Source organism: Juglans regia, chromosome 13, assembly GCF_001411555.2.
Source record: "Juglans regia cultivar Chandler chromosome 13, Walnut 2.0, whole genome shotgun sequence".
NCBI lineage: Eukaryota > Viridiplantae > Streptophyta > Magnoliopsida > Fagales > Juglandaceae > Juglans > Juglans regia.
This window is the reverse complement of record NC_049913.1, coordinates 39,287,068-39,307,356: the sequence shown is the minus strand read 5'-3', so window position 1 is coordinate 39,307,356 and position 20,289 is coordinate 39,287,068. Positions and strand designations below refer to the sequence as shown.

At 36.1% G+C, this 20,289-nt stretch overlaps 4 protein-coding genes across 5 annotated transcripts; 2 read left to right on the top strand and 2 right to left on the bottom strand.

Annotated features, from left to right (window-relative positions):
• Nucleotides 1-4,205: 4,205 nt before the first annotated feature.
• Nucleotides 4,206-6,124, top strand: LOC109010840 (probable WRKY transcription factor 27). The gene is made up of 3 exons (XM_018991768.2): nt 4,206-4,975; nt 5,110-5,223; nt 5,327-6,124. Exons 1-3 carry the CDS (start codon nt 4,383-4,385, stop codon nt 5,931-5,933), a joined length of 1,314 nt encoding a protein of 437 aa, XP_018847313.1. The 5' UTR covers nt 4,206-4,382; the 3' UTR covers nt 5,934-6,124.
• A 2,684-nt stretch (nt 6,125-8,808) lies between these two features.
• On the bottom strand, nt 8,809-11,470 carry LOC109010841 (probable NADH dehydrogenase [ubiquinone] 1 alpha subcomplex subunit 5, mitochondrial). Of its 2 annotated transcripts, XM_018991770.2 has the most exons (3): nt 10,993-11,470; nt 9,045-9,247; nt 8,809-8,956 (listed from the first exon to the last, which is right to left on the bottom strand). In XM_018991770.2, the coding sequence occupies exons 1-2, from the start codon at nt 11,303-11,305 to the stop codon at nt 9,051-9,053; spliced, it is 510 nt and encodes a 169-aa protein (XP_018847315.1). In that variant the 5' UTR covers nt 11,306-11,470; the 3' UTR covers nt 8,809-8,956; nt 9,045-9,050. The 2 variants fall into 2 exon arrangements, with proteins under 2 accessions (XP_018847315.1, XP_018847314.1); XM_018991769.2 differs by having other exon boundaries at nt 8,809-9,247.
• On the bottom strand, nt 11,314-14,707 carry LOC109010839 (pentatricopeptide repeat-containing protein At5g52850, chloroplastic). The gene is given in 3 exon segments (XM_018991766.2): nt 11,314-11,483; nt 11,711-12,316; nt 12,318-14,707. Coding segments are annotated over 2 exon segments (2,631 nt in total). The 5' UTR covers nt 14,564-14,707; the 3' UTR covers nt 11,314-11,483; nt 11,711-11,931.
• A 3,312-nt stretch (nt 14,708-18,019) lies between these two features.
• Nucleotides 18,020-18,550, top strand: LOC109010878 (uncharacterized mitochondrial protein AtMg00810-like). The gene has a single exon (XM_018991827.1). The coding sequence runs from the start codon at nt 18,020-18,022 to the stop codon at nt 18,548-18,550; it is 531 nt and encodes a 176-aa protein (XP_018847372.1).
• Nucleotides 18,551-20,289: the final 1,739 nt, after the last annotated feature.

The following is a 20,289-nucleotide window of genomic DNA, read 5'->3' as shown; positions in this document are numbered from 1 at the left end:
TCTATGCCGGCGATGTTTTAATCGCCGGAAAAGATATTTCAAAGTCATTTAGTTAATTGTGGCGATTTCAAAAAATCGCTGGGATTGACCTTTTCCGGCGATGTTTGCTCTTTTAGCGACAACATTAAATCGCTGGAATTAATATCTCCCAACGATTAACAACTGAATCGCATCGTGCAATTGCGGCGATAGAAATACTATTTGCGGCGAATAAATATCGCTGGGAAAAAAAATATTTGCTGGCGATTTTTGGCTTCCGTTGGAGTAGATCAAAAGTGGAGATTTAATACCGGCGAACTTACAGCGATTTATAAATCGCTGGGATAGGTGAGAGGCGGCGATTTTGTTAGTTTTGCCAACAAAGGTGAATCGCCGGTAAAGGTGATTCTCCTTGTAGTGATGCTTATACTTGTATTTCTAGATGCTTATATATATATATATATATATATGTTCTTCGCTATTAATCCTTTTTTTTTTTTTTTGTTCCTATATATATATATATATATGCTTAATAATTTGAACCTAGGTACATATAATAAAATACAAAAAGTACTTTAATTAATTGTCTCGATCTATATCTTTATTAATTAAGTAGCTAGGTATAATAATTTTTGAAGGAAAGCTTAATTAATTAAATGAGTTATTAAAAAAGGCCTTCGATCTCCAGACTGTTTGGGGGTTAATTAGAAGGCATCATCATCATGATCATGTAGCACTTCTAATCATGTGTTGACGTTGTTAATCCAGAAAATCACCTTAATTAAAACAACTTTTTCCTCCGTCTAGCTATATATATATATATATATATATATATGTATATATATAATTTTAATATAATTTCGAGGGCATGCAATAATGGTACATGTTGCCAATTAATCGATCGGATCTAATTTTCTGATCGTGATCATAAATAATCGTGTATATTTTTGGCAACCATCAATATTATATAATTAATATTATTGCTAATTCTTTTATTTTGACTTACAGCTTTTTGCAAATATATTATAATCAAGTCGCTCATATATATATACCAATATTTAATTAAGCACGTCTCGTTGGACTAGTGCTACGTACGTACCTCCATGCAAACTATATATAGATCTCATCATAAACATGAAATTAACAAAACTGTTTTCAAAATAAAGCAAATAGCTAGCTAGCTAGAGAAAAAAACAAGTGCTCAAACCTATGTGCTTTTGTATCCATATTAATCAGTCGTACTCTTTACTTAATTACTAGCTAGCTAGCTAGCTATGTGCATGCATATTCAGTACTTATATATATATATATATATATATATATATATATATATATATATATATATGCTAATTAAAGCTAGGCATATATATATATATATATTAATTGCTGTAAACGAAGTATCACATATATTATATACACTGATCATATGTATAATGATATTACTCAATTTCTAGATCTCTTTCTTGCTAATATATATAGTACTGTTAAATTCATGTAGACTGTAGAGTATATAAGTACTCGTGCATATATATATGTTACATTAACAAAATATTACTTAAAAGAAAAGTTATTATATATATATATATATATATATATATATTTCATCTCATTTGATCTATTGCATTAATTGTGATGTGGCATTAATAAGCATGAATTGTTAGATCACTTGGTTTCCAGAAAAGAGAATTTTAAGGATTAATAGATATATTAATGGCACATCACTACGCATATATAAAATAAGAATAAAGTGAATATATATATATATAAATAAATGAGTCAATTAATCGTCGAGCTAGCGTTAATTAGCTGCAATTATAATATATATATATATTAGAGGTGATGTTCCACATGCAATTACTTATAATTAGATCACTAATTGCAGAGTTAAAGGAAATACTACCAAATTAATTAAGATCATGATCACAAAGGCTAGGCCAAAATTACCAAACCTATAGGTCGCCTCACACTTACTACTCATGTCCACATTTACGTACGATGCCACAAAATCACCCACCGTTAAAAATGCAAAAGATTCTCACGTAAAAATATATATATATATATAAAACAACCGAAAAGCAGCTTTAAAAGGCGCCGGAAAAAATCACACCCATTTTCAATGGCTCACGATTCTTCACCAATACTACATCATCAAAATCGAAAGTAACCATATATTATATACATAACTTGTTTTACAAGACGACCAAGATCGGAACATATTTTTCTTTCACTTTTTGTCTTTAGTTTTGTGGGTGTGGTGTGGACCCCATGCAAAGATGTTTCTCGCATCATCGATAGGAGGATCCCGATCACAGGGCCGTCAGTATTCCATCATCACCACATCTAAACCATTATATATATATACTTTTTTTTTTTTTTTTTTTTATAAGTAACCATATCTATATAAGAGTAATGTTACATACAGTTATAGAATGTGTAAGTATTATACAGTCATTTTGAAAAGAGTAGGATCTACTATTAAAAAATTAATTTTTTTATATAAAATTTTATATTTATTTATTTTTTTCAAAGTGATTGAATGATACTTACATATTCATAACTATAATTATCATTTCTAGTATAGATATTACATGCATGCATGCTTCAGTACGTACGTACGTAGTACTGATCAACAAGATGATCATCAGTATAGATATATCCAATACAAAATGAAAAAGGGAATGCATATAATATGTATATTATTATATATTTTATTTATATATTATTCATCAGAAAGATTAATCACATCATGTACGTGCATGGTAACAATTAGCTAGCTAGGACATTCACGTACATTTAAAAAATTCTTGCTAACAAGAATACACTTGGAATATAGTATTATATATGGTCGTTAATTAAGATATGAAATCAATGAACTTAATATCATGTATTAATATTGTTAATGTCTGCTATATTGTTATTCTTGACAACCATGCCATGCACTTCAATCAAAACATGAATTACATTAAGTAACAATTAATAAGAGATCACAACGGGCGGGCATTAACCCAGCTCATGATGAATCGATTCTTAATATAAGTCATGGTTTGATCTTTACCTTTAACAATTATTATTTTTTAATGCGACGTCGTATTTAATTTGATCATGAGTATATATGAGAATTCCTGGTTATTTCTTTATCACCACTTGCTTGCTATCACTTTTACTATATAAATGAGTAATGTAGTATAAAAAGGTTAATTAAGGAAGGTTAATTTGCAGGTTTCACATGACATTGATGGCTTCATATATAATTTCTAGTAATAATTAATGTAACCTTCAAGCAACCCAGCGTCTTACATGTTAAACTAACAAAATGACAAGCTGGTTAATTAAAGTAAAACTTTGATTTATTCAAGATTAAGAAATTTAAAGTAAAAGAAATTAATTAATAAAGACTTGGTCATCTAAGAATAAGAATAATTCTCTCAAATTATCTGATTGATCAATTAAATGAATTTTTGACAAATCATGTGAAGTTTGAACGATTAAGCTGGTAATTAAAACTCAAGAACATGAGTCATGATCCGAGCTTTCTTTTATATATATATATATATGGGCCAGTGGTAAGTAATCAAAGAGAGTGGGACTGGCTTCAGATTCCATTGTTCCAAATTGGTACACCTTTTTCTTTATTCCAATCCAACCCAGTGCGTGATAGCAGCCCCACTCCCAGGAAGGAGTACGTGCTTGAAGTTGAAACACAGGATGGAATGTAGCCCAATTGTAAGACAAGCTATGCCGATCTACCACAGGTTACTACCAAAAAATTGCTGCATTCATCCCCAACCCCCCGAACACAAAACCCTCCCGTTTGCGAGCGTGCACGCGGCCAACCCAATTAGATTTCGAGTACAAAGACATAATAGTTCAAAGCATTTGGAGGTGGAGGTGGAGGTGGACGCTTTTTTTTTTCTGGGGACCCTCCTCCTTCCGTAATTTCATTGCCACCTTGCTTTTAGCCTTTTGGCCCACTTTGACATTTGCTACAAAGTCAATGGAAAAGCAAAGAAACCCCAACTTGTGTCTCTTTACCGGCCTCTAAATTAACTCAGTATTGCCCCCACCCCCCACAAAACGGCAAAGCCCTTCACCCTCCTAATTCTCTCTCTTAATTCTATTCTATACTTAAAATATTTTAATGAGCTATTATTTCTTGCCCTTTTATAAATAATTAACGAATTACCAAGTCAGTGCTCCATCTCCATCTTTTCCTCTCAGTACCTCCCTTACCCCCAAAAGTCAGCGCTGTCGTCTCTCTCTCTCTCTCTCTCTCTCTCTCTCTCTCAGTTCTAATTGTGGGTTGAGGGTATAGCAAGAAGGAGCAGAGATCAGAAATATTGTGGGGGGATTTCTAGGTGATCATTGGCTGCCGGTGGTATATAGTAAGTACTGTTGATCAGTCTATGGCCGATGACTGGGATCTACATGCGGTGGTGCGGAGTTGCAAATCCGCCGCCACCAAAAACAGCATCGCCACCAACACCAACACCAACACCAGCATCGCCGCCGCCTCAGAAGACCCTTTGGCTTGCCTGGCCTCTCTAACTTTTGAGGAGGAAAATGACTTGTTATCTTTTCCCCTTCTTGCAGAGCCCAGAACCAATGCTTTCCATGAATTGCAAGAACTTTGCAAGTCCTTTTTCCCCACTACTACCACTAGTACTGCCACTACCACGACTAGCCATCGTATAATTAGCCCTAATTCCTCCTCCATTTCAGATGTACAGAGACGGCGACACCCAGTACAGCCCAATCCTACGATTAGTGCAGCTAGGTCTCGTTTCAAACCCGAACCATCGGCCTCCTCGTCTTCTGGGCTTGGAGGAGTCCAAGACCAACAACAACGGAGACATGCACAGCAACAACCACAACAACAAAATCAACCGTATCAACAACGACAGCAAGTCAATCAACAGGAGTTCCAAAGGCCTCGTGCCAGTTCTGCAATGTCTTTACCCGCAGCAATGCAATCTCAGGCCCCCAGATCAAGAAAAAGGTGTTGTTTAACTTTTCCATTGATTTGTTTCTCTGTACTTAAGATACCAAAAGAAAAAAAAATGAAGTTTTTGTACACGCGCGATATTATGTATGGCGATGAATACGATCAAATTTCGTTGTTTCAATTTACAGGAAGAGCCAGCAGAAGAGAACGGTATGCCATGTGACCGCAGAGAATCTGTCAGCGGATATGTGGGCATGGCGTAAATACGGACAAAAGCCCATCAAAGGTTCTCCATATCCAAGGTTTTAATTTCTATGTACACTTATCTCGCTGATCCTTTTATGTAAGATGTTTTCTTTCTCGTATCAAGTTCGATCTAATCGTCGAGTTCTTGAAAAAAAACAGAAACTACTACCGGTGCAGCAGCTCAAAAGGGTGCCCCGCAAGAAAACAAGTAGAGCGAAGCAACATCGATCCCAACATCTTCATCGTCACGTACACCGGCGACCACAGCCACCCTCGGCCCACCCACCGAAACTCGCTCTCCGGCAGTACACGCAACAAATGCTCCACATCCGGCGTTATGTCCACAGACAAAGACAATTCCGGGTCACCGATCACAGCTAATGCAGCCTCATGCTCGTCTCCACAGTCGACGACAAACCTCTCTCCCACAACCCAGCTCACAGTTCAAACAGATGAAGAGGCAGTTATTACTAACAAGAACAGCAACGAAGATAATAAGATCATGGTTGATGCGAACGACAAAGAGAGAAAGGAAATGGCGGATGATGCGGACGACGACGACGACGACGACGATGATCAGGAAGATGATGATCAGATTCTGATTCCGAACATGGCCATGACTGAGGACATCTTCATGGGGCTGCAACAGCTTGGATATAGTAGTCCTGGTGGAGGCTCCGGGGACAATTTCTCGGATGATGGTAGAGCAAATTCAGGTTCTTGGCCTCAGTGTGACTCAGCCGCCGCCATGGATGGCTGCTCATGAGACTTGGAATCTTTTGTTTTTGTTTTTGTTTTTAATCCTTGTACAGTTTCCTTCTTTTATCTTTGCCCAACAATTAGGTATAACATAGAAAAAAGATGGAAAGAACCTCTTTCGCCCACAGGTTTCAGTTTGTTCTTTTAAGAAAAAAGTTAATTGTTTCGATTTTGTTTTATAAATATTTTTGTAAATACATTACGTAGTTGTCCTGTTTTAATGGATCACGAGGCCTTTTGAGTTTCCACTTTCGAACTTTTGTTTGTTGTTCTAGTAGTAGTAGCCTGCATTGAGCTGAATGCTGGAGGACGTGGTGGAGTAGTTTGCCCCACCCGAGACATCTGCTAAGGGGCAAAATAGCTAGCCGGCTTGACGATGATGATGATAATAATAATGAGAAGGAGGATGAGGGGGTGGTAGATGGAGAAATCTAGACTCCATAAAGAAAAAGAGATCAGTTGAATCACCCTCGTGATAATATTAGTGCATTTTCGTTTTATTTGTTTTGTGAATTAAGAATTTACATCGTGATATTATAATATATAATTAGCCAAGAAATACGATATTGTTTTTGGGCAATAAGTAATTAGATGTTATCAGAAGGCCGTAAAAGTCTAGAACATGGATTCCTGGCCTTTTGCTTGCAATCAACCTAGCTATAATAATTAACATAACTTAGATACTTATAAATAAATTTTTCGGGAACAAAAGTGACTTCAATTTGATTATAAAATTCATATGTTTTGAATACTGAGGATGATCTATCGCCTCCGATCCATAAGTTAAACGGATGATCAAAATTCATGCATGTGATTAGGCAATCAAACGACCAACATCAATTAATTTAGTTTTGGAGAGCAAGAAAGTAAGTTTAGCGATTGAAAATATTTGTTTGTAATATATATATACACACATCGATCACTTTTTTTTTTTTTTGAGGGGATTTTGAAGTATTCCAAACTTTTATTTTGGAGATCGGAGGTTATGTCAATCTGGTCACATGCCTTTGATATATATATTCATCACTTTGGATTTGAACAAGACATTATAATATATTAATCGACCTAAAATATGTGTTATATATATATATATATATATATATATAGTTGTTTGTAGCATTTTGATCGACTATTTAGTGCCTCTTCTAACCACCCTTGAAGGAATCTTATGTGTTCCCCGTGCTTGAACTTTGATTGACGACTCTTCAAACAGTTGAGGGGTTTGATTTTCGAGGTGGCCGAAAAATCTCGAAAAAAGAAGAATAATTTATAGCGCAAAAAAAAAAAACCTATTGAATTATTTTTTGAGAGGAAGCATATTAAATATCAAGTGGGTGCACGACAGTTGTCTGTTCGAAGTTGAGAGTTAGGACGGCCTGTAGACCGTTCGAGCCTCACGAGACAGACACAATATTGAAGAGCCTCTTTTTGTCTCTTCACATAATCCGACTGATTATAATTTAAGAAAATTTTAAATAAATTGAATAAAATATTATTTTTAATATTATTATTATTTTAAAATTTTAAAAAAATTATAATTATGAGATGAATAAATTGAAGTAAGGTTCAAATCTAAACGAGACCTTATTTTTATTGTTTTTAATTTCCTAATGGTTTCTCAGGTCAACTATATTATATTGTTTATTCTTAGAAACTAGAGTTGGTCAAATACAATTTATTAAATGCTAATACTTGGTCAACTATATGTTATTTAAAAGGAAATAACTACAATAATAGTCCTTCCTATACAAGATATTATAATATACAAGTGTGCAATGGTACTGCATCATTCACGAGGTAGCTCAGCTCAAGAGACAAAATAGAGATGCTATTTTATTAGAGAAATGATACTTGCAGTCGTGAGCGTGTAGTCGCCGTGTAGTCGCTTTGAAAAAAGTGAATAAATAAGAGACCCACCTGAAAAGAAATTAATTTTTTAATAGTGGACCCCACTTTTTTTCAAAACGACTGCACGACGTTTGCGCATTTCACGACTGTATGTAACATTACTCATTTTATTAAAGAAACGCGACAAAAACAGGATGTTTTGGTGTGGCTTGAAAAGCTCATTTTGTCCTACAACTACTGCAATGAAGTGGATCAGACAACAAATGAGTCATGAAACTCGCCTTGCGTATATATAATATGCTTTGCTGTGTAAGCTATTTGGTTACTAAAATGATTTGAATGGAAAAAATAATTAACATAGGATGATCCCCGAACATCCCTACCCAATGCCATTAGACTGCTAAGTCATTATTAACTTCATAAAAAATAAAATACGAATATCTTGAAATAGATTAATTGCATGCTATCTAAACTCAGAATGTTCTAACTTTTTAGAGGATAAAACTTATAAATGAAATATAAATAATTGAGAAGAAAATAAGACCATAAAGAAATGATAATATTGAGATAAAAAGAAAAACTGAATTATTTTAGTAACAAATTCGTAAATTAAGAAAAATATGTATTGCGATTAAAGTTTGTACGTACACCTTTTCCTCTTTGTGTAGCCATGCAAATGGACTTGGAGACCAGAGACCCTTTTGAAGCGTTTTGATTACCTGAACAAGAGTCAAGACCCCATACAGTACAGGTATGAGATATGGCTAAACGAAAGAAAGAAGAAAACCCACAATTGATCAAGGAAGGGCTTGCTAGTACTCTTGGAGAAAGGTTTGAAGCAAAGTTTTCTCTGACTCCTAAAAAAGGGGACAAATCATCGGACTTCATCTTGAGATTATTAAAACTAACTTTGAGGATTCCAAAACGATAACCTATTGACGTTTTTAATCTCCACATTCAGGAAATTAACAGAATCTTGCATAGCTTTATCCCCCTTACTTTTTGACACTCCCAAGTTTCAAACGCCAGACAGCTAACTCTTTAACATGTAACTACTTTCATTCCCACAGATGCATGAACGTTGATTGAAATAACAGATGCTCTAGTACTTATTCAAGTGAAGATTATTAAGATACAAGCCCTTGCCCCATAAATGAAACTATTCCATCTAGCAAACAGTTCCTGCAATATGAGAACAAAATCAGGAGAATATGATCAAAGAAAGAGGACAGATTCAGCTCTGGAATCCAATTTTCCCCAATGAACATACAGCATTTTACTCCTTCGACTGTGACTCACTGGAGGTGACTGCAGCCTCATCCTTTTTTGGGCCTGAAGTAAGAGCCTCCAGTGTCTTGTAGAACTCCTCTGGAAGAGGACCTGGTCGGTGCAGAGGGATATGTTTCGGAACTGGAGCATCATTCTCGATGACCTCGCATTCAAAGTCATCAGGAATACCCCATGGATCCCACTCTGCATTCCAACATAATGCAAAAACAAAATCCATTTCATTACAAACTAAATTTGTGCACTTATCAAGTATAGCTAACACCAATTAGAAGCAATACGCTCTGAAGATTTTAAGGATATATTACTCAAATATTTTCAAGGTAGCCTGACACAATCTCACGTATAAATGACTCTCCGATGGGAAACTCAATGTGTACAATCAACCTGTGGTCTATTTCAAATTGTCCCAAAACTTAGATAGTAACAATCCAGACAACAACAAAGCATAAAGATTGCAGAAACATATTTCCATGGTAATTGAACATGCAGTTACCATTATATAAAGTGGTCAATACTAGTTTCCAAATAAGAGGTCTGCAAAGAATTTTTTTTTTTTTTGATAAGTAAGAAAACTATATTACTCAAAGAATAGGCCTAGCCCAAAGAATAGGCCTAGCCCAATATATACAATAGGAAAGAGGTCTGCAAAGAATTCTAGCCAAGAATTATTTAGTTAACCTCAATGATGCTTTTATCCAATCTAACTTCAATAATAATACAATCCCAAAGCATAAAAGAGGAAGTTTTCTTCTTCCAGACAATTAAAGTGTCATCAACAAATTAGAAGTACTGTAAGATACCTTATATATATATATATATTTTAGAAGTCAAAGTGTAAAACAACTTATAACTTCTTTTTGACAATGAATTCATTTCCGCTGCCGGCACCACAAATAGCCCTTAAAAAACTTAAAAAAATAATACAATATTGAGACTCAAAGGAATTGAAGGGGCCTGCACAAGCCGAAGCTCAAATCTGTCTTAAGAAGTGCTAGAAACATTGGATTTCCCGAGGACTCCGAAATTTGTCCAAAAGTTCACAGGGATCCCCATTTCTTACCAAGAGGAAAGAATCATGACAAGACTATCATGAAAATTGTCCAAAAGTCCCTTATCCAATACTTCAAAACTTCAAATTTCTTCTTGTAAACCACAATTGGATAAACCTAGAATGAGGAAAGAACTCACTCAAAAGATTATCTTCAACTCTTAAGGTGCGAAGGACCTTATAAAGTATCTCCAAGACTCCAACAAACTTGCCCCACATTTTATAGGATAAACCTTTTTCTCAATTAACTGGTTTCGACATAACACGAACCTCACACGTTTTATAAACCTAATTCAACTTTCTGCCTGGGTCAGTACACTCTTTCAAGCACCAAATGACACGAAACTCACACGTTTCTTTTACTACCTCTTATTTTCCTTTCTATATCAGCTATGGAACCAATAACAAACACGAACACACTACAGAATTTTACAGATTGATGCATTTCCAGTATAAGCTTCACTTATCTATGCCAAATGTCCCACACTGCAAAATAAAGTAAAACCTCATCCCCCCACCCCAAAAGAAAATATTCACTTTATTATCTACCTCACTTTCTCAGCCCAATACATTGGTGAAATCACAAACAGATCTTTATCCGCATGAACTCATCATTTCCCACTGAACTCAAACTCTCCCCTGACCTGGATTGTACACCTCTCAGATTACCACAAACACGAAAATCTCCGTTTCCTTTTCTTTTCCTTCCTTAGAAACCAAACACAACCACGTATTAGAACAATATTAAGAAAATAATTTTTTTTAATGAATTCAAATCTTACATACGATTTCCTCTATTTTCTCGTCAACCCAAATAGACATATAAAAACAATACTAAAAAGAGAAAATTTCTTTAAAAAAAAAAAAAGAGTACACCGACCGATCATTTTTCCTATGAGAGTGAGCTCGTCGCGGGCCTCCTCGATGAGCTCCTCGACCTGACCACATCCGAGCCTCTTCTCGATAGCCTCCCAGTCCTCCTCTTCCTGGCACACCTTGAGCCTGTGTTTCGTGAAGCTCTCCACGGCCTTCCGGTAGCCTTCGTCCTCCGGTACCGTCTGGATCTCCTTGAGCGTCTTCGAGTACAAGTCGATCAGGACCTCCCTCGCGTTTGGCACCACGTCAAGGCCCACGATCCCCGTCGTCTGTTTCACCCTAGCCAACAATGGCCGTCCGATAGCCCGCAGGAACATCTTTCGACTTTCGTTATTGTTGGTGAGGTGCTGTTGACAGCGTTGGGTTTGGGAGAAATGGGCGAGTCGAGTGTGGAGGTCTTTGGGCCTATTCTGTTGGATTTTTACGAGTGAGTACAGTAGTACTCGGTCTGTTGTTTATTCACGTGCGCTTTCCCACTAACATTAGTGACTTATGCTACAATGATAATGAAATTTATAAGATTTTTATCGCAAATTTTTAGTAGTTGTGAATTTAACAATTTCAAAGCGAGGATTTATATAATATTTTTTGAATTAATTGCAAAATCAATACCATAAGTTTTCACATTTTTATAAATCGATGTCTAGATTTTCAACTTTCTCAATAATCTTTCCAAAACTCCAAAATCAATACCATGAGTGACTTTACTGTGTTTCTCTTACCAAAAATCTTTCTAAACATCTGTCACAGCTTTGCATGCTGCAAAGCGTCCATCTGTTTGATGTTGCGAAGTAGTCTCTCTCAACAGTCCCATTGCCAAAAGCATCCTCACTGCGTAACATCTTTCACCGTAGAAGCAGAATTAATGTTGTCCTCAGAGAAGAAATTCATGATCATGGCGTACACAAGAACAGATCGATATGTTTTCCCCCTCTATTGACAACTACCAACAGCCTCTGCATGAGCAGCGACCCTTCTTGAAGGAATGGACCCTGTTCCCTTCCCTTAATACTATTTCCCTGTCAACCAATTCAGTTACATGCATTATAAAGCTATGGCAATCCATGCACATGCGTGTATTCTTGATTATGAGTATTGGGGCCTTTGATGGTGTGTTAAGAAGACCAAAAGCAGTAGCTAGTTTCTCACTATGATAAGATCTATCTCCATTGCCATGGTATAAATATCCCCGGTGCTTGAATTCAATCATAAGTGACTCTATTTTTGCCTTAATATTAGTAATTTCTGGATGCGATATGTGTCCTGCAGTGAAGACATGAATCTGGTTTCTTGTCTCCATCCAGCTTTGGCAAGGACTACTCCTCAGACCTCTCTCTCATCAGCCTACGAGTTTTTTCACCAAAGTCGGACTGGCCTGATCTATCATACAAGTTTGCAAGTAGTATATAGAAAGCTGGATCGGATGGGTGAAGATTGAGACCTTGCCTTGCCATGTCTTCCCCAAGAGGTACATTCCCATGTAATCTGCAGGCACTCAACAATGTCTTATATATCAAAGCATCTGGCCTGAAGGGCAACGTCTTAATCACTTTCATTGCCTCCCCTAGCTGGCCAGCTCGTCCGAGGAGATCAATTAAGCAAACATAGTGATCCAATTGTGGTACCATATTGTGTATATTTCTCATAGAACGAAAATGCTCAAGACCCAGGTCCAATAAATCACCATGACTGCAAGCAGAAAGCACTAACAAGAATGTAACTGAATCGGGTTTGACTCCCGCTAACCTCATATCTTCAAAGGCAGATAAAGCGAATGAGAAATAACCATTCGATGCTAACCCAGATATCAACCCATTCCATGATGCAACATCAGGCTCATCTATTTCCCTAAAAGCTCTGTGTGCATCATGCATGCGGCCACATTTCCCATACAAGTCAACTAGGCTATTTGAGACTGATAGCCAGCAACCCAAACCAGATTTCACAGACCAACAGTGTAGTTGCTTTCCGGCTTCCATTGAGCCCAAGCTGGCTGATGCAGATAAGAAGCTCGCCATACTAAATCCATCCATCTCAATGTCTTCATAGTTCATGTGCGTGATGATGTTTAATGCCGAGCCATGATGACCCATTTGATTCATTCTTGTGGCTAAAGTTGTGTATGTGATGGCATCTCTGCGACTCATTTTTCTAATCACACACCATGCTTCATCCACCATCCCCAATCCAGCATAAGCATCTACAAGAGCATTCCCCAAAACTATATCTTTTTCCGCTTTGGTTTTTATTATGTATCCATGGAGCTTCATAGTTTGACCATGAGATTTTATTGTTCTACATGCACCGAGAATGCTAGAGAGAGTAAATGAATTTGGTTGTAACCCCACTGCTCGCATCTCCAAAAAAGCCTGAAAAGAATCTGCTTCAAAACCATGTTCAGCAAAACCAGCAATCAGAGAAGTCCAAGTGATCACATTTGGTGAGGCCATCCCTCTAAATACTTTCAAAGCATTGTCTATAAGGTTGGAGCATTTCATATACATATCAACCAGTGCATTTCCAACAGAAACATCATCCTCCAAGCCTGCCATAATCACCCGTGAGTGGATCTGTTCCCCCAGTTCCAGTGATAAAATTGATGAGCAAGCATTTAGGACAGTTGAATATGTAAAATTATTTGGTACAATTTCGGACATCTCCATTTGATGTAATGCACCAACAGCCTCCCTGACCTTCATGTTTCGACTGAAACCAGATATAATAGCAGTCCATAAGAACACATCATGTTCAGGTGTCCGATTTGAGACCACGACTGCATCTTCCATCCTCCGGCACTTCGAGTACATATCAACAAGAGCTGTCTTCAAAATAACATTCACCTCAATTCCTAGTAATATCATATGGGCATGAACTAATTTTCCGAAACTTATACCAAGAGAACTACATGCAGCAAGAAGCTTCACGAAGGTGAACTCATTAGGAGGAACCCCCACCTTAATCATTCGGATGTACAACTGTAAAGCTTGACTCCATTGCTGAGCTTGAACCAATGAAGAGATCATTGTTGACCAAGAAACAACATCACCACCATCCATATGTGCAAAAACTTCATATGCTTCTTCAGTACAATCACACTTGGAGTACAGGCCAATCAAAGCACTCGCCAAAATTGGATTCGAATCGTAACCATTCTTTACCATATAGGCTTGAATACGAGTTCCATAGTGAAAATCTCCTAAAGCGGAACATGACCTTAAGGCACTCGACAACGTGAATTCATTTGGATAGTAACCGAAATTTATCATTGAACCAAACAATTCAAGAGCTTGAGCGTGGTTTCCATTTCGGACACAAGTAGACAGAATCCCAGTCCAGGATACAACATCCTTGTAAGGCATTTCGTCGAAGAAGTAGCGTGCATTGCCCACTCCAAAGCATTTCGCGTAGAGAGACAATAAGTGGTTGTTCAAATAGAGGTCACGTTGAAGACCCAGTTTGATAATTGGGCTGTGAACACACAGACCCTCTTTCAAAGACATGGAGTTGCAGAGTGAAAGAACCCCAATGTATAGTTCATTTCTACTACAGATCTTGGTGACTGTTTTACATAGCATTCTCTTGATCTCAGAAAGAGCTTTGTTTTGATGATGACATCAGAGCAGTCCTTTAGCAATTTTCTAAGGAAGTTGTGCTGAACATATTATTAGCTACAAGTAGTAGAAATTTTAGAGCAGGAATCACTAAAATGAGAAAATCAGGCGCTGGAAATGGGCCCCTCTACGAGAAAACCATCGGTTTGGGTTGAGAAGCACTCTCGTTTTATTTTATTATTATAAATTTTATAAATTTTTATATAAAATATAATAAATAATTTAATTTTTTTAAATTTTAAAATAATAATAATAATATTAAAAAAAAATATTTTATTTAATTTTTAATTATCTTCTCAACTCATCTTATGTTTTAACTCACTATTCAAACTTAATCAAGTGAAACATCAGTGGAGTTCATAAAGTTGCCATTTGAGTTTTTTCTAGGCCCTGGAAAAGGTACGTCAGTTAATATTATAGATTTTTTCTCATATTAATATTTGATGAGAAATATTGCAATATAGTTTAATAAAAAATTCTTATAAAAGTAAAATATTTTAATTATCGATATGAGTGAATATGATATGTTAAATTTATTTTATATTAAAAAAAAGATACAATATGATGCATTACAATAAATCACATTAATTTATTAATTTAATTTTGTGAGATATATTTGTTATTCTAATATTTTTCATATATTATTTATGTTATTACTTATTATAAAAGAAAGCGAAAGATTACTAATAGCGACAATAAAGAAAAATTAATTTTAATTAATTTAGTTTCAAACTAATTTTTCAATAAACAGAAGGTCTGATCTGGTAGGATTTCCATTTTTACGCTTTCAATCACTACCAAAGTTGACGTTAACAAATGACCCCAATTAAAACATAAAGATCTGATAGCAAAATATAACAAGCTAGCTTAGCTAGCTAGTTGAATGCTAATGAACCCAATACTGCTTAAAACCCCACTACAAATGCCAATGGTATGGTTACATACGAGTACCACTTCATGCCAATCCCTTCCCTGTCCGCGTCGCCTTCACCTCCAGTAATAGCTGGTATTGGCTCTAGGGGTGTATCATGATCTCCATCGCAGCTGGCAGTAAGTGGAGGTCCACAGAGATCATGGTTGCCAATGAAACTCAGCGCAGTAAGATTTTGGAAATGAGTACTCCTTGGAATTCTTCCTGATAAGTTGTTGTATGATACGTTCAAAAAACTCAATGAATTTAAACTCGTCATGCTTTCAGGTATTACACTTGTGAGTTGATTCATTGAGATATCAAGTGACTCTAATAATTTCATGGCACTGATTGTCTCAGGAATCTTTCCTACGAGTTGGTTGTTGGATAAGTTCAAGAATTGCAGGCTGTAGAGACTGGTGAGTTCTTGGGGGATTTCTCCAACTAAATTGTTGCGCGAGAGGTTCATGCTTGTGATGAGAGCGAGCGTGTTACTATATTGATCCACTATTTTCTCCTATACTGCTGTTGTTTCCAGGAACCAGGGCTGTCCCAACGTGTATTGGGGCCTTTGATGGTGTGTTAAGAAGACCAAAAGCAGTAGCTAGTTTCTCACTATGATAAGATCTATCTCCATTGTCATGGTATAAATATCCCCGGTGCTTGAATTCAATCATAAGTGATTCTATTTTTGCCTTAATTTTAGCAATTTCTGGATGCGATCTGTGTCCTGCAGTGAAGACATGAATCTGGTTTCTTGTCTCCATCCAGCTTTGGCAAGGACAACTCCTCAGACCTCTTTCTCTCATCAGCCTACGAGTCTTTTCACCAAAGTCGGACTGGCCTGATCTATCATATGGATTTCGGAGGTTTAGCTGGATGACATGCCCAGTTATGTTGTCACACCCAATTCCTTTCCAGGAACAACACTCTTCGCCTGTCCACGATAAGAGCCGATTTGAAGGGTCTACGATACCATGTTTCAAGGTCAGGAGGGCTTCTCTTTCTCTTTTCATGCAAAGGACATGATTTGGGTATCCATGGCCTTTAGGAAAGAAAGTGATTGCTAACGCTATCATGTACCAGTGCAGAAGGACCAACATAACAGCAGTCTTCTTGTCCATGACTGTTATTACCATAGCGCAATGAAGAAGGAAATATTACAAGAATGAGTTGTAAGAACAAAAGATGAGACGAGAGTCTATGATATAATAAAATACGAGATCCTGCGGGAATTCATGTAGTACTGTAGATTCTTCTAAATACTACAGATCAAAAAAAAAAAAAAAAAAAAAAAGAAGAAGAAGAAGAAGAGAAACTAATGTATGATATTCATTCTGATCAAAATCTAGCCTCACATCATAACCTTAATTCAGATCATAATCTTACATCAAATCAAAACCTTACCTCAGATCAGAATCTTACAAACCATCAACTACCGTTGAACAATGAATCTGTTCCTCAAATAGCCTCACAACATCTCAGAAAATCTTCAAGAATTAAACAAATGCCAAATTACTTGCAGGTTATTATTGTGGTACTGCTTCACAGGTTCCAAATGCAACTCACTCATCTGCTATTGCTGATTGCTCTCCTAATAAACCATATCTGATTTTCTTTCTGCAAATCGATTGTCCACTTCTCATAAAGCCTTTCTAGTATCCCTTTCAGCCTCCTAAGAACCCAAAAATTATAAATTGGCTGCTAAAATCCTTGAATGCATTCTAAACGCATTATGTTGTAGTGATGGCAAGTTGCAATGCAAAATGAAATAAATGCCTTAAAGTTAAATAAGACTTGAGAACTTGTTATTCTTCCTAAAAATAAACAGATCATAGGTTGTAAGTGGGTATTTCGAATCAAGTATAAGGCAGATGGAACTATAAAAAGACACAAAGCTAGATTGGTAGCTAAAGGTTACACTCAACAAGAAGGATTGAACTTCTTTGACACTTTTTCTCCAGTAGCAAAAATTACTTCCATTCAGCTACTGCTTACTATAGTTGCTATTAAAAATTAACATATTCACCAATTAGATGTTAATAATACACTTTTACATGGTGAATTGCATGAAGAAATTTATATGGAGTTGCCCCTGGTTTGGCTGTCAAATGAGAAAATAAAGTTTGTAAACTTCTTAAGAGTCTCTATGACTTGAAACAAGCATCTAGGCAATAGTTTGCTAAACTGTCTATAGTATTGCTTGATTATGGTTTCACTCAAGTAGCTCAGATTGTTCTTTGTTTATCAAGAAGTCTGAATCATCCTTCATAGCTTTACTAGTCTATATAGATGATATTCTTTTGGCAAGTGACAGCTTGCTTGAAATACAACTGCTCAAAAATTTTCTACATGATAAGTTTACAATTAAAGATTTGGGGGAACTCATATATTTTCTCGGATTGGAGGTAGTAAGATCTAAAACTGGCATATCAATTTGTCAAAGGAAGTATGTTCTAGACATACTTCAACAAACTGGAATTCTTGGTGCAAGACTTGCAGCTTTTCCAATGGAATCGAATTTAAAGCTCACTGCTTTAGATTCTGATTTGTATGAAGATCCTTCAGCCTACAGAAGATTAGTTGGAAGATTGTTATATTTCACAATAACTCAACTTGACCTTGCCTATTCAGTCCAAGTTCTCAGTCAAGTTTTAGCCAAACCAGCTGTTAGTCAATACCAAGCAGCCGTTCGAGTTATTAGGTATCTGAAGGCAACCCCTAGACAAGGATTATTCTTCCCAGCTTCATCAGAATTGCAGCTCAAAGCTTTCTCAAACAGTGATTGGGCAGGGTGTATTGACACTCGAAGGAGTGTAACAAGCTTTGCCATCTTCTTGAGTGATTCATTAATTTCATGGAAGAGTAAAAAGCAAGTTACAATAAGCAGATCTTCTGCAGAAGTAGAGTATAGGGCCCTTGCTTCAACAGCTTATGAGATTCAATGGCTCCTTTATGCATTGCAAGACCTAAGAATCAACCACCACCAGCCAACTTTGGTTTATACAGACAACATGAAAGAACAAAGCACATACAGATAGACTGCCATCTTATTAGATAGAAGTTGCAACAAAATATTTTAACAAAGCCTCTAGGCTCTCTTCCATTTCATCATACTCTCCGCAACATGAACATACAAGATCATGGGTGTTGGAATATAGTCTCATGGATTGAACAAATGGAGTACTTAAAATCTAAAGCTACATGTGTTAAACTAGAAGAGGAGAAGAAGAGTTAGTTATTAAAGTTGGTCTGTTATTTCTCATTTTGCCTTGTATAAATATAGTTCAAGTACTCTGTAATTAATCATCCAATTCATTTGTGAAAGTATTTCCAATTCATCTCCTCTATTTTCATCTCTGCGATCTTTTCTCGTAAACCAAATCTCAATTCATCTGAAACTTGACACTAGTATCGTTTTTTAATAGAAAAACTAGCCGGCCAAGTTTAACATAATTTGATATCATAATTTTCAGTTTAGACCTATTAATTCAGGCATTGAATTAATTTTTTTTAAAATATCCATACAGCAAGCCAGCGTCATTGTATATATGATGATCATGAATGAAACTTCCTGCAGCTAGCCAGAAACTTCTATAATAAATATTATTGCGTCAGTGCTATTAATATAATTCTGAGCCTTCATCCAAAAGATAAACTCAAAATTATCGATCTTTACATTAAACCTAATTAATGAATTAATTATGACCCATGACTTCTTATATTTTTTCATGAAGTCAATACAATTAAGTACGTACTGACATTCTTCAGACCAATGAATTATGATATCTTCGACCTGCAAGCCAAACATATAATATTATATATACTACATCGCTAGCTTATTGTTGGGTCAGTAGTACTATTGATTAGGAATTTGAATCTTTATCCATTTCATTAATTAAATCTTAGCGCATTGATCATGCAGAATGATCAACTTCTTTTATATTTTCATGCCAATACAAGTCACAATTACGTCATAATATTCTTCTTTACATTATAAATTCAATGAGACTTAATTCCAAGTTCCAACAAGCCACACATTATATATAGCGAGTACTATATATATAGTGGTGGTTCAGTGCCTAGTTACACTATAAGAAAAATAGACTTTTGTGGCCATTTAATTGCGGCGAAAAGGTTATTTATGATTAAAACAGACTCATTTTGATTGTAAATACTAAATAGTCATTTCGCTGGAATTAAATGACTACAAATAATTAATTTTCTTGTAGTGCTAGCATTTTGAACATGATTTTATCCGAAAAAACCAGCTGATAGACTTCTGAATTTGTTTTTTCTAGTCAATACAACCTTTACCGGAAAGAACTCAGCATGATCAATCTTCACATTAGACCTTTAACGAATCGGTCGACTTTTTTTATTGTTTCAAGTGAATTCGCCATATTCTCTACATCAATGAAGTTTCCTACAAGCCAAACATATAGTAAATACTGCATGCAGCTGGGCCACTGCTAAGGATTAGTTTTGAACTTTTTTTTCTTGGGATCGAAATTCATTGGAAGCATACTTCTCAAGACTGCAGAAAACTCCACCAGTATTATAAAGATTATGGGGATTGCACTAATGATAGTGAAGGTCCATGACTTGTAAATCCCTCCTCCTCCATATTGCCCGCCGCGGAAAACCCAGATATGACTTGTATAGCATGAAGCCCACGCACTCCTTCACCCCACTTTCTACAACACTGGAATAATGAAACTTCACCTCCTAAGAGCTGGACTGGATATTGAGTTAAAAGAAATCTCAATATCATATCAAC

Excerpts from the sequence above, each read along its gene's own strand:
- LOC109010840 (XM_018991768.2), top strand. The coding sequence starts at position 4,383 with ATGGCCGATGACTGGGATCTACATGCGGTGGTGCGGAGTTGCAAATCC. Across the intron at positions 4,976-5,109 it reads GCCCCCAGATCAAGAAAAAG|GAAGAGCCAGCAGAAGAGAA; the intron begins GTGTTGTTTAAC and ends TTCAATTTACAG. Across the intron at positions 5,224-5,326 it reads AAAGGTTCTCCATATCCAAG|AAACTACTACCGGTGCAGCA; the intron begins GTTTTAATTTCT and ends GAAAAAAAACAG.
- LOC109010878 (XM_018991827.1), top strand. The coding sequence starts at position 18,020 with ATGGAATCGAATTTAAAGCTCACTGCTTTAGATTCTGATTTGTATGAA.
- LOC109010841 (XM_018991769.2), bottom strand. The coding sequence starts at position 11,305 with ATGTTCCTGCGGGCTATCGGACGGCCATTGTTGGCTAGGGTGAAACAG. Across the intron at positions 9,248-10,992 it reads TCTCATAGGAAAAATGATCG|AGTGGGATCCATGGGGTATT; the intron begins GTCGGTGTACTC and ends GTTGGAATGCAG.